Source organism: Artemia sp. Qi Xiang Cuo, chromosome 1 (assembly GCF_049724085.1).
Source record: "Artemia sp. Qi Xiang Cuo chromosome 1, ASM4972408v1, whole genome shotgun sequence".
NCBI classification, from domain to species: Eukaryota; Metazoa; Arthropoda; class Branchiopoda; order Anostraca; family Artemiidae; genus Artemia; species Artemia sp. Qi Xiang Cuo.
In genome coordinates, this window is record NC_142794.1 from 79,703,154 (window position 1) to 79,717,494 (window position 14,341).

The 14,341-nt window shown below is 33.1% G+C and overlaps 1 protein-coding gene across 1 annotated transcript; it reads left to right on the plus strand.

The window, feature by feature from the left end:
- The first annotated feature begins 574 nt into the window (after positions 1-574).
- On the plus strand, positions 575-14,004 carry ND-13B (NADH dehydrogenase (ubiquinone) subunit ND-13B). The gene is made up of 3 exons (XM_089096418.1): positions 575-704; positions 8,564-8,725; positions 13,770-14,004. The coding sequence occupies exons 1-3, from the start codon at positions 678-680 to the stop codon at positions 13,935-13,937; spliced, it is 357 nt and encodes a 118-aa protein (XP_088952544.1). The 5' UTR covers positions 575-677; the 3' UTR covers positions 13,938-14,004.
- Positions 14,005-14,341: the final 337 nt, after the last annotated feature.

Here is a 14,341-nt window from a genome sequence, read left to right on the forward strand (position 1 = left end):
TGCTGTCACTTGTCTTCTAACCGTAGATTTCAGTTTTTGTTCATCATTTCCTCAGATATTTCTTTTTAGCCTTTTGCCTCGGCTGCTCCAACTTATTCGTCATCTTATAAAATTTAGCATGACATCAAAGCTGCTGCCATTGTAATTATACTAACCAAAACTAAAGTAAATGAGAAAACGGATTCTAATTTGTAAGGGTTTAAAATGAATAAAGATAAAAATGTTTAAAAGGAAAAGTAAACAAATCGATAGAATCTCCATTTTTTAGACCACTAACATTGGACCATATTGGTGTAAATGAGCCAATGAATCCAATCCAGAACATTATTTTTATTATGTAAGGGGCTATTTTCATTAACCAGAGGAAATTTCGGTTAGAAAAAAGTAAATAGGAAAATAATGTTATTTTTCGGAGTCCAGGAAGGGACTAGTTAATAATACAAGACCATATTACCTCTCGAAACAGCTAAATTATAAATTTAGAATTTTTCTGATTTAGTGCTATTTTATCAAAAATCGAGCATTTTTAATGGCTCAGTATCTTGTGTTTTCAAGAATTAGCGTTTTTTTATCGAGTTGCAAATGAGTGACCTTAATGTAATGCTTGACAATGTTTGATGTTTACATAAAGAACAATTTTTTAAAGTTAAAAATCGTGCCCTTAAATTTTCTTGAAAATGACATCAATAAAAACTGCAAAAATGGTAGGCTAACGTAATTTTTCTTATATGATCTATATTAGCCCCAATATCCCAAATAAAATTACTGACTTTGGTTTATCTGCTGTCTTTGAAAGTAGGCTAGTCTAGGTTGAGTCAGGGAAATGAATCTTTCAGGGGTGAATTCATAGTCCAAACTAGGATAAAATTGCAGGGGCTGCCTTAAAGAAGCCCCAAAAGTATTTATTTTTGTAACCACCCAAAGAAGTTATCAACCATAGGCTAGTTAAGCTATTGAAAAGTTGTTAAAAAATATCTCTGGCTTATATATAGGTTGTTCAAGAGTAATGTATTAAAAAAATACTTATTTATAACAATTCAAACCCCATTTATTGGGCAACACAAATATAAGTTGTTTTCCTAACATTTCATGTTTTCAAATGCTGTCAACAAAAATAGCACTGAATTTTGCAGTTTGAAACTTTGCTGTTGACAATTCAGGGTATATATTTGCACATTAGGGGGATGGGGTAGGTAAATTTGTAGTGGACCATATAATTTAGCTAGGATAAAAGTGAAAACATCATTTGATGCTTTTTTATGCTGTTTCATAATTTATATAAAATGCCATCACACCCCTTTAAGGGCTCAAGATGCAATTTGACACAGAAGCAATTATTGAATTAAAAAAGGCATCAAACAATGTATTCAATTTCATCCTAGCTAAATTATTGTGCCACCTGCAAACTTACCCAAATTAGTCCTTTGGCTTAGGAAGGCACTTTTGATAGAAGCTTAGTATAGAGCAGAAATCAGATAGGGAAAAACTCATGAGAATCCTGTTGCTTGTTGCCATGAACATTGATTGTGTCATTAGATTAATTTGAAGAATAGAGCCAGGTATAAAAATAGGGTAAAAAACCAGTATCCAATTGAGCAAAACTATGTAAAACTAAAACCCTCACACCTTGTTACCAAAGAGGAATTGAGAAGAATTGTGTATATCAATGAATAGCCTAGCTAAAAATCTTAGTTAGTCTATGCATCAATATGTGGTTTACCTACATATGACAATATACAAATTTTTGTCTTTATATCTGAGTGATAGAATATTGTCATTTACTTGTATATAGAATGCAGTATACAGTCAAACTGAAGAAAATATCATACTTTCTCCTATTATGTAGAATGAAAAAGACATACAGATGACTTTATGCCTCATTCTTTTATAGAGCAAACATAAATAGTCATACAGATGACTTTTTATACCTCATGCTATTATAGAGCAAGCAAAAATAAAGCCATATATATTACTGTTTATATATCTCACTATTATAGAGAAAATATGAATAAAGTCATACAGATAACTTTATACCTTACACTATTACAGAGCAAACATGTTCTATTTCATACTCTTATGGAGCAAAAATGAATAAAGTCATACAAATGACTTTTCATACCTTGTATGTTTGTAATTATATATTTCTTTTTCTAGAGAAAAGATGGAGAATGATACAAAATTTTCTGTATGAATTGTTAAACATCAAATTATTATAGAGAAGTATGAATAAAGTTATACAGAAGGCTTTTTGGTTTTCTTATTTAATATATGATCCACTAAAATGTCATACAGAAGAAATTATATTACCCCACTGATACATAGAGAAAACAACAAAAAGTCATATGCAAGACTTTATTCATGTTTGCTCTATAATATTATGAGGTATAAAAAGTCATCTGTAAGACTTTATTTTTGTTTGCTCTATAATATCAAGAGGTATAAAAAGTCATCTGTATGACTTTATTTAAGTTTGCTCTATAATAATATGAGATATAAAATGTCATCTGTATGACTTTATTTATGTTTGCTCTGTAATAACCGGAGGCATAAAAAGTCATCAGTATGACTTTATTTAGGCTGCTCTATAAATGAAATCATGTAGGCCTATGCTATAAAAAGCCATCTGTATGACTATTTACATTTGATCTATAAAAGAAAGTCATAAACAGTCATATGTAGGACTTTATTCATGTTTGCTCTATAATAGTATGAGGTATAAAAAGTCATCTGTATGACTTTATTTATGTTTGCTCTATAATAGCAGGAGGCATAAAAAGTTATCTGTATGACTTTATTCATAATACTTTATAGTAGAATGATATATTAAAAACTCACCTGTATGACTTTATTTAGGCTGCTCTATATATGAATCTTGTGTAGGCCTAGGCTATAAAAAGCCATTGATATGACTTTGTTGTTTTTTCTATGTATCAGTGGGGTAATATAATTCCTTCTGTATGAAATTTTAGTGTGTCATATGTTAAATAAGAAAACCAAAAAGTCTTCTGTATAACTTTATTCATTTCTCTATAATAATGTGATGTTTAAAAAGTCATACAGAAGACTTTATAGTGCTTTCTATATAAGAGTAAATGACAATATTTGTTGCTTAGAGTATAAAGAACCAATGACTTTAATTGTCAAACATTATTATTAAAATTATTCAAGATCAAACACTTGAAATTATTACTGCATTGACTTACCAACAAGGACCTCTTTTTAGAAATACCAATTATTCCATTTTGATGTATATATCCTTTCAGTGTTTCAGTTTTATTCACATATTAACAGAAAGCTGATTGTGTTCTGCTAAAAATGTAACTTTTGTTGCTTAGATATCTATTCTGTAACTCACAAATATTAAATAGATTGTTTTCTTTTCAATTGCTAGTCAAAACAGAGACCACATTTTTAATTTATGCTCACAAATTATTGGTGGAAATTTCACCAGGAATGTGGGGCTCTTGTAACTACCCTCACATTGCATCATGTTGTAGTAGAATAGGAGTGGTCCAAAAACCCATCTCTATTTTTCTGGAATGCCAAAGAAAAGTGGTCTTCCCCAAAAAGAGGTATTTTCCCTACAGGGACAATATAGGCCTATATTTTGGGTAAAATTCTTCTTTAGCTGCTTTTGGATGTCTTGGAAATGGTCTAGGTTATGAAAAGGAAACTTTCAGCAATGGGTGTACCGGCTAAAGCATGTCCCAGGAAGGTATTTTGTAATACCTACCTCCACTCCTTCTCCCTGTAGAGACTCTAGAGGGTCCTGACCTTTGATGACCTTTAAAAATCTGTTTATTATAAAAGTGAAATCTTGCAAAATGGATCTTCTGCTTAAATGAAGTACAACAAAATTGTTTCCAGCCTCACAACTTTGCTCAATCAGAATTTGTAAGGTTTTATAGATATGCAAATACATTTCCTAAATTTTGAAAAAAAAATATTGACAGGCTTAAAATTCTATGCAATTAACAGGAAAAGAATTGCATATATAAATAAACTATATAGATAAAAATCCAACCTCTGCATCAATATGCTTATTATTAAACTCTTAAATTAAAAGTTCATTGACTTACCTCGTGGGATATCTTTTCAGAAACTACAATTATCTTCATATAACGCCTTGTCATAGAAACTTTAAAAAGGGCTCATTTGATTGGAAATTGAAATGGCTAGTGCCCTTTTTAATAGTCGAAAGTGATTGGAAAGTAAGTAACGTCCCTTCCACACCCACCATTTCCCCAAACACATCCAATAAAGATTTTGAGATAGCCATTTTGTTCCATGCAGTTCAAAGTTCAGGAAATTATACCTTTGAGCAGGACACTCCCCCCACAGTGTTCAGGGCAAGGGTTATTAGTTATGCTCTGGGGGCATATAAGGTTTTCATTGAAGTCTTTGTTGTAGAAACTTGAAAAAGGGCTCATTTGATTGGAAATTCAAAGGGCTAATGCCCTTTTTAATAGTCAAAAGTGATTTGAGGGCAACTAACCCCCCTCTCACGCCCATCTTTTCTCCAAACACGTCCAATCAATATTTTAGATAGCCATTGTATTCAACGTAGTTGAAAGTTTTGGAAATTACGTCTTTAAGGAAGACCCCCCCCCACAGCCCTCAGGGCAAGGGCTTGAAGTTATGCCCTGAGGGCATATAAGGTTTGTATTGAAAGCATAGAAACTTCAAAAGGGCTCATTCAATTGTAAATTGAAAGGGCTAGTGCCTTTTTTAACAGTTGAAAGTGATTGGATAGCGACTAATGCCCCTCTCACGCCCACCATTTTTCCAAACACATCTAATCAAAATTTTGAGATATCCACTTTGTTCAACATAGTTGAAAGCTCTTGAAATTAGGTCTTTTAGGATAATAACCCCCTCAGAGCCCTCAGTGCAAGGGTTGTAAGTTATGCCCTGGGGGCATATAAAGTTTATATAGACAGTTGTTATAGAAATTTCAAAAAGGGCTCATTTGATTGGAAATTGAAATTGCCCTTTTTAAAAGTCGAAAGTGAGTGGAGAGTAATTAACCCCCCTCTTACACCCACCATGTCCCCAAAAACATTCAATCAAAGTTTAGAGATAGCCATTTTGTTCAACATAGTTGAAAGTTCTAGAAATTATGTATTTAAGGATGATAAACCCCCGAGAGCCCCAAGGGCAAAGGTTGTAAGTTATGCCCTGGGGGCATATAAGGTTTTTATGGATAGAGTTGTCATAAAACTTCAAAAGGTGCTCATTCAATTCGAAATTGAGAGGGCTAGTGCCCTTTGTAATAGTCGAAAATGATTGGAGGGTAACTAACCCCCATCTCACACCCACCACTCCTCCAAATACATCCAATCAAAATTGTCAGATGCTCATTTTGTTCAACATAGTAGAAAGTTCTGGATCTTCGGTATTTGTGAATGACACCCCCCCCCCCCAGCACTTAGAGCAAGTGTTATTAGTTATGCTCTTCGGGGATATAAGATTTTTATTGAAAGTTTTGTTGTAGAAACTTCAAAAGGGCTCATTTGATTGGAAATAGAAAGGGCTAGGGTCATTTTTAATAGTTCAAAGTGATTGGAGAGTGACTACCGCCCCTCTCACGCCCATCATTTCCCCAAACACATCCAATCAAAATTTTGAGATAGCCATTTGTTTAACGTAGTTAAATTTTCTGGGAGTTCGGTCTTAGAGGATGACAACAACCCTAACAGACCTTAGGGTAAGGGTTGTAATTTATGCCCTGGGGGCATATAAGGTGTTTATAGAAAGCTTTGTTGTTTCCAAAAGGGCTCATTCGATTAGAAATCGAAAGGCCTAGTGGCCTTTTTAATAGTCGAAAGTGATTGGAAGGCTTGACATTTTTATAGTAAAGATCAATGTGGGTATAACATATTATCTTTTGTTGTTGTTGTTGTTTAGACCAGGGCTCTTTGTATTGAAGGAGTTGTCATGGGAACTTTGAAAAGGGCTCATTTGATTGAAAGTACAAAGGGTTGATGCCCTTTTAATAGTCGAAAGTGATTGGAGGGCAACTAATCCTCCTTCCACTCCCACCCTCCCATTTGCCCATTATGTTTAAAAACTAAATATTGCCTTAAGATTAAATCAAAATGCACTATGATAATGCTAATTTCCAATAAGGCATCTCAGCAGTATCCCAAGAACGATTAAGGGTATTATGTTCAAACTTTCGGGGCTACTTCTGCTCTTAAAAGTTAACCAAATCAAAATAGCGTAAGTGTATCCAAGCTATCAAAGAAAGTAAACAGATTTTTTGTGAATGGTATCAAGTTTTCCATTTCAGGTCAACTAGAGGAGGTAGGAAACTAAATTAAATAGTACTATTTGTGTCCAGATTTTTAAAAGGGTGTATGCTGTTTAAAATTTCTGAAAATTTTTCTCCAGCATACAAATAGCAGGCCAAACTATAAAGTCTTAAAAACGGAAATATTTAAAGTATTGTTTTCTTTTTCCCTGAAAAGACTATGTCAATATAAAACGAACAGAAATTAATTAAAAAAAACTTTTTCCACAAAATAAGTTTTTCAAAGAAAAGTAAAGAACTCCATTAAACAAAAAAATGAACAAAAATAAAATCAAATAATCTACCAAGCATGAAACTACCACAAATCAGCATCGATAAATAAATGAAACCCAAAACGAACAGAAATTACAGTAAATAACCGAGTCAAACTCAGAACTAGCAGAAATTAACATAAGTTGGGCCCAAAATCCCTATGCCTTCCCAAGGCCAGAACAAAATTTGCACTTTACTGAAAAAATACAAATGAATGTGCATTGTCAGTTTAATATACATATACTCATATTCAGTAATCAAAATGGTAATATTATTTTATTTATTAAAGTTATAAAAGTAAAAACATTTACGTTTTTTCAGTAAAGTGCAAATTTTGTTCTGGCCTTGGGAAGGCATATGGGTTTTGCGGCCAACTTATGCTAATTTCTGCTCGTTTTGGGTTTGACTCGGTTATTTATTGTAATTTCTGTTCGTTTTGGGTTTCATTTATTTATAGATGCTGATTTATTGTAGTTCCACGCTTGGTAGATTATTTGATTTTATTTTTGTTCATTTTTTGTTTAATGGAGTTCTTCACTTTTCTTTGAAAAACTGATTTAGTGGAAAGCTTATTTAATTAATTTCATAAAAGGGGATAAATGCCCCCAAAAAGTCAAATGGTCTTAATTAAAAACAGCACCATCGGATTCAGCATATCTGAAAACCCTACAATATAGATTTTAAGCTCCTATTGTACAAAAACGTAGAATTATGTATTTTCACCAGAAGATTGATCATGAATGCATGTTTATTTGCTTGTTTCGTTGGTATTTCTTCCAGGGGGCAAGGGATCGACTCAAACCAGTGGTCCTAGAAAATCTAGAGAGGGCTCAATTGAACAAAAATAAAAAGGATAAAATAAAAATTGGAGGGTAACTAGGCCCTTTTGCCCAAAGACATCTGATAAAAATTTGTAACACTTATTTGATTCAGCTTGAACTTTTCAGTTGAATTTCAATCCAGTTGAAATATCCAATAACAATACCTTTGGGGATAAGTAGACCCCACATAGCCCCTGGGGAAAAGGCTGTAATTTATGTAATTTTCCCATTGTTCACATATTGTATTTGTTAAACTGAAATGTAGAATTTTTTTTTTTGGGGGGGGGAGGGATCTTTTCAGAGAATATTTTACAAGAAAAATTCTCTACAGTAAATTTTTAGAGGGGGGGGTTGGTTTCCTTCCATGATTTGAAAAACCGTCAGAAACTGAATTTTTTAAAATAAGTTTTTTTTGTTACTTAAATGAAGTAACAAATAAAAAATTTAAATGAAGAGAAATTATTCTGTATATGAGAGGGGGCTACCCCTTCTTCAACCTTAATTCTTTTTATTTGAATTATTTGCTTGAAAAGTGTCTTAAAGAACTTTACAACTTTAGTGTAAAGAGCAAGGGCTGAGGAAGGGGTACCCACATCATATACTGAATAAATACCCTTCGTTTTAAGTTTTAATGCTGATCTGGTTTTTAATTTAATGTTAAAGACCCAAATTTTAGTACCAATAGAGTTATGTACAGTGTCTAAAAGTATATTTTGATGTAAAATTAGCGCAAAAATAGTCAAATACACTAAGTAAAGAACCAAGGAGAGGAAACTTTTTTCTCCTTTTACAATATTTTGAAACCACTGTAATCAATCAGGTTTTTCTGTTCTTTGTTCTCCTGTATAAATGTATTATTTTTTCTTTGTCAAATTCTGTAGGAGTGCAAAAGCACTATTTAAGCTTTACGCTGCAATGTTTTTTTTTGTTTTTTTTTTTAAGGAAATGATTAAAATAGTGTGATTGTTGCAGTGTATTTTTTGCCTGTGTTATCGCATATCTTCTTTGAAGTCCATTCATATCTATGTTGATAAAGGCTTCTTACGAAACCTTTTTCAAATTTTTATTGATTTTCCTTATAAAGCAGGCTGAAAAGTTGAAAACAAACCCCTAAGGACTTGACATTGGTATATGAATTTCATTAAGTAATTACCAAATTAGGAACTTTGACTTGTAGGCCACTGGATTGACTGGCTTAGCAGTATCAAAAACTCCTCATCACACGCTGTCTGTTCTATATGGGAAGATTCTACGAGCTCTGCAGAAAATGCCCGAAGGTGCAGCTTACAGAAAATATACTGAACAAATTGTCATGGAAAGAATTTCTGTTGTTAATGCAGTAAGTTCCTATTTATTTGTTTTCTCTTTTTGTGTAAGAAATCTCTTGAAACTGACTCTGCTATCAACTACAATACATTAAGACTTGTCCATAATAATAATGTATTTGGTGAATCTTGTGGGGGATTTGAAGTTGTTTCTTCTTAAGACAAATTAATAATTTTCAGCAACTTTTCATGTTACATCAGCAACTTTTCATGATATATTACTTCAAACTAATTTGATTTAATACAAGATACATCTGTGTAAAAAGATACCATCAGAGAAAGAATAATTTTAATAGCGTATTACTTAGAAAATTAAAGGGGTATTTTTGTAAACACAATGAAGTCCTTGATGATGTTATAAAACCATAAGTGCTTGATTTAGAAAAGTCATCAGCTCATTGGTTTTTAAATGTATACAGTCTAGACCACTGGAAGAGGACAAAAGACTAGGCAGAATTTTATTTGCCACAACAATAAAGTACAATCTAAAGCATACTAAGCATCAAGAACATGGTGCTTTGATCACAGTGTGTAATGATCATTAAAAGATAATTTTCCACTCTTGATCTTGTAAATCAAACAGTTCAAGGTAATGAACTGTAAGCAAGGAGCAACCCGGCTCAATAGTAACCGAAACTCTAAAAAACGGAATTTTGATACCAATAGATACATCAAAAGAATCAGATTTTAATGCTGATTTCAAATACATAAGTGTAGTGTATTTCATCAAGTGTAGTCCTACCCATCAAAAGTTGTGTGCCTGAGAAAATTTGCCTAGTTTTCGAAAAAAAAGGGGGAAACACCCCTTAAAAGTCATAGAACCTTAATGAAAATCACACCATCAGATTCAGCGTATCAGAGAATTCTTCTGTAGAGGTTTCAAGCTCCTATCTGCAAAAATATAGAAATTTTGTATTTTTTGCCTGAAGAAAGATCATGGATGTGTGTTTTTTTGTTGTTTTTTTCTTTTCTTTTTTCAGGGGTGATCGTATCGACCCAGTGGTCCTAGAATATCGTGGGAGGGCTCATTCTAACGGAAATTAAAAGTTCTAGTGCCATTTTTAAGTGACCAAAAATATGGAGAGCAACTAGGCCCCCTCCCACGCTCATTTATTTCCCAAAGTCACCCTACCAAAATTTTGAGATAGCCATTTTGTTCAACATGGTCGACCATATAATAAGTAAGTCTTTTAGGATGACTTAATCCCCCAAAGTCCCCGGGGGAAGGCCTGAAAATTAAGAACTTTGCCCAATGTTTACACATTGTATTGGTTTATTGGGAAGTATACAGACGTTTTCAGGGGAATTTTTCTGGTTGTGGGGGGGGGGGGTTATGTGGGAGGATGTTTTCATGGGGGAAGGGACATTGCTATGAAAGGGACGCCGGATTTCCCAGCATTATTAAAAAAACGATCAGAAATTAAATAGAAAAAAGTTTTCAACTGAAAGTAAGGAGCAACGTCAAAACTGAAAACGAACAAAAGCTATTACGTATATGATTGGGTCCGCCCCCTATTTAATACCTCGCTGTTTAAGCCAAAGATTTTAGAACTTTCATAAGAGCTATTTTTTCTAATTCACGGCCTTTGTGATTAAGGGGTCATTTTTAAAGAATTGGAACACAATTCGAACTTTAGCGTAAAGAGCGAGGTATTGACTAGGGGGCAAACCCCCTAATATACGTATTAAAAATATATGAATATAGAAGTTCGTTACGTAAGTTAATTCGTAAGTTACGTATATTTATTACTAATAAAAACGTTCGTAAATGAAATTAAACTTTCGAGAAAGCCCTTTAACCAAATAAAAGTAAAATGAATATGCAATTTTTTTTAATCATTCATGTGTGGTGAGCCAAAATAAAAACCTGCATTAATTCAAAAACGTTCAAAAATTAAATAAAAAAACATTTTTTTAAACTAAAAATAAGGAGCGACATTAAAACTTAAAACGAACAGAAATTATTCCGTATATGAAAAGGGCTGTCCCCTCCTCAACGCCTCGCTCTTTGCGCTAAAGGTTTTTATTATTTAAAAAAAGTTGTGAGAAAGAGTCTAACTTTACCGTAAAGAGCGAGGCGTTGAGGAGGGACAGCCCCTTTCATATGCGGAATAATTCCTGTTTGTTTTAAGTTTTAATGTCGCTCCTTACTTTCAGTTTAAAAAACTTGTTTGTTTTTTTTATTTAATGACATCAAAGAGTTCGAAAAAATATAGTCGCTTATAAGCTGCGAGCAACCTATTAAGTTTGATTAAGCTCTTCAGACTGAAGCCTGAAAATACAACATTTTGAGAAATTTGAATTTTTTCAGCCCCTTAATCATCCATGTTTGATTGCTATTGATTTCTGATGCCATTTGGGAAAAAAAAATTGTCATTAGACCCGAAAAAGGGAAGAACTAAAGAAAAGTATTCAGATTATAATATAATAATAGCACCAACAAAAACATGGACCTATTATGCAAAAATTGCTATTAAAACTCAAATTGTTAACACTTAGGGTGTGAACTCTTTAGTCTAATTAAAAAAAACGTGGTCACACAGAAACTGAATGAAGAAATTGAAGCGAGGATAATTCCACTTCATAAAGGTGAATCTCCTGAAACCCATCAAATTACCGCCCTATTTCTATTTTGTCAGCTTTTTCTAAAATATTTGAGAAGGCAATTTATAAAAGGTTTTATGATTTCCATAAATTGTCTAATTTCTTCACAAATTCTCAATTTGGTTTTAGGTCTGGACACAATAATGAACACACTATCCTTGCTCTCATCCAATATATTCATGAATTCATAGATAGAGGTGACATTCCAGCAACAGCATATTTAGATTTTAAAAAAACATTCAATACAATATCCCTTTGTATTCTTTTTTGTAAATTGGATAATTATGGTCTGCGCGGACCGGCATTGGAACTAGTTAAATCTTATCTTGATAAGAGAAAGCAACAAATAGATGGAGGCAATTTCCTCCCTCCGCCTGTTCCTCAGTATTCGAAGGTTGGGGTACCTCAGGGCTCTGTCCTAGGTCATCTGCTTTTTCTAATTTATATGAATAATCTTCACCGTGCTTTGGCAATCCCGTGTCTCAACATACATTTTGCTGATGATACGGCAGTTTTACTTTCTGAGAGGAATGACAAGGAGTTGGAGGATAAACTGGATAGTGCATTTTCTAATGTTCTTGATTGGTATTCTTCAATTTTATTGCTTTGACTTTATCAAAAACTAATTTTATAATTTACAGCAGAAAGTCAAATATCTGCCCTCGTATTACCCGATTTACTTCTTCAAAGTATCTATTATCAATATTTCGGGCGGAAACGATAAGTACCTTGGAATTGTGATTGACGAAAGCTTATCTTTAAAAACACACATTTAAAAACAACGATTAAAGGTTTCCTGGTTTGATGGTTTAATGCAAAGGTTGAAGCATTATTTGCCCTACTCTGCTTTACGAAGCATTTATTTGCTTTACTATTTTATTATAATTTTACTATTTATAAATTAGTATATTTACTAATTTATTTGCTACTCTGCTTTACGAAGCTTTTCAAATTCAATTACGACATTAAGAAGTTACAGCCATATTACCTCAATCAAAGTTTGTTCTCCCAATCACAAGATATCATGATCATAACACTCGACAAAAAAAGAGTATCTACATTGACAAGTATAGTACTGAAATATCTAAATTTGCTCCGTTTGTGTCAATAGCCCGGTGCCGGGATGCTCACAAGGATCTTGTTGATAACTTTTCTTTTATCCATTTAATAAAAAGGAATCTTAAATTTCATTTAGTTCAAAATTATCTTTATTTAGCGTATTTAATAACATAGTTATTTGTATGGTTTATTGCTCTGAGTGAATGTGGGCCTCTGCTATCTTCTAGTATTAATTTATATTTAATAATATTGATTTTTTTTTCATATTTATTTATGGATCCTGGGCTAGCTGCTGCTTTCATATTATTGTTGTTTCATTGTATCTCTGCCGTCGTGTTTATTTTTGCATTGTAGTGTTATTTTCTTGTCTAGGCCTAGTTTTTTTTAGCTTGTCTCTCCATGGGCCTATGTCAAATATATACATGTATATATGAAAAAAAAAATGATTGAACTTGAATATAAAATATTTAGTTGTGTGTTTATCTGATGTTTCATTACTAGCTAGGAAATTAATTGTACGAGAGATTTTACTGCTCTTAACCCAGTAGTAAACTGCACTATTATACTGATTGAATCATTGATCATCAGGAAAAACAGTTTCTTCTATTTGTTACTGTGTTTCCTCTTGCTTTCAGTCAGGACTTGTATGGCTTGTATCTTTTTATTGGCTTGTTGTGTCTACTACTTTCTAGATAGAATAAAGTTAATTGTCTTTTTCATGCATCTAATTGCATATATTTACTTAGAGTATAATTAATTTAGCCTACGGGTATCAGGGGCGCCATTTCACGAAAATTTAGGGGATAACACTACAATGATGTGCTTATAAGGGAGGATTCAAGGATTAAGCCCCCCCCCCACCTTTCCTTATGCACAGAGTATACATTGACCACTTTGACTGTTTGAGTGAATCTTTCGCCACTCCATGTAAACTAATCTCCCTCTCTCTCTCTCTGCCTGTTTCATTCTTTCTCTCTCTTCCGGTTGCTCTCAGTCTCTCCCTCTCACTAACTCAATCACTTACCTCAGTTTTTAAATATCAAACTAAATGTTTTATGATCAGATTCATCAGAACCACTAAATTTGACAGTCACTCCAAAGCCTACCTTTTTTTATATATGAATAAGGTCAGTTAGGATCTCCATAAGCTTAAAATAAAGTTTGAAAAAAACACAATATATAGTGATGGTTGCTACTGTTGTATCACAGCAAAGAGAACCACTACATAGGTATAAAAGACAAGATCTTTTCTAATTCTGGGGATGGGATAGCTCTGGTCGCAAAATTGCTTAAGCAAACCAATATTGAGATCAATCCCACTCATAAACATTATTTTGGCTCTTTTAGAGGGCGTGCTGATTTCTGCTTCTTTAATTGTTTCTTCCCTTTTTGCAGGAAAAAGACATTGCTGTCCTTGAAAAGAAAGTCGGTTGTGGACAGGTTGAAGAATTGATCATACAGGCAGAAAATGAATTAATATTGGCAAGAAAAATGCTTACTTGGAAACCATGGGAACCACAAGTACGTGAATCCCCATCAAGCCAATGGAAATGGCCACTATAAATATTCTCTTTTCCTATTAGAAACTATGCTTGTGTCTTTATGTTTACCTATAAAATAATAAGAGATATTTTAAATCTATCCATTTTAGTTTCGTTTATTGAGAGTCCAAAAATTATCATGCTACTTACGCAGGATTTATCAGTAGGCAACACTATAGCATTGCCTACTGGACCACAAGGCTTCAACTTTTACTTACGATTGCTTTCAAAAGTTTCTGAGTGGGATTTTGAACAAACTCAAAACAGACTATGCTTAAATTCGAAACGCAAAATTTCCGCCTACTTTCGTATATTTCAAGGGGAACACTGAACAAAACAAATACACAATATTTGCATACTGGTTGTTAAAAAGGGCGTATCAACAATACCTCAGGGAGAGCTTAGGGCCGTGATTCCGAACGTGGG

Excerpts from the sequence above, each read along its gene's own strand:
- ND-13B (XM_089096418.1), top strand. The coding sequence starts at position 678 with ATGACATCAATAAAAACTGCAAAAATG. Across the intron at positions 705-8,563 it reads CAATAAAAACTGCAAAAATG|GCCACTGGATTGACTGGCTT; the intron begins GTAGGCTAACGT and ends TTTGACTTGTAG. Across the intron at positions 8,726-13,769 it reads GAATTTCTGTTGTTAATGCA|GAAAAAGACATTGCTGTCCT; the intron begins GTAAGTTCCTAT and ends CCCTTTTTGCAG.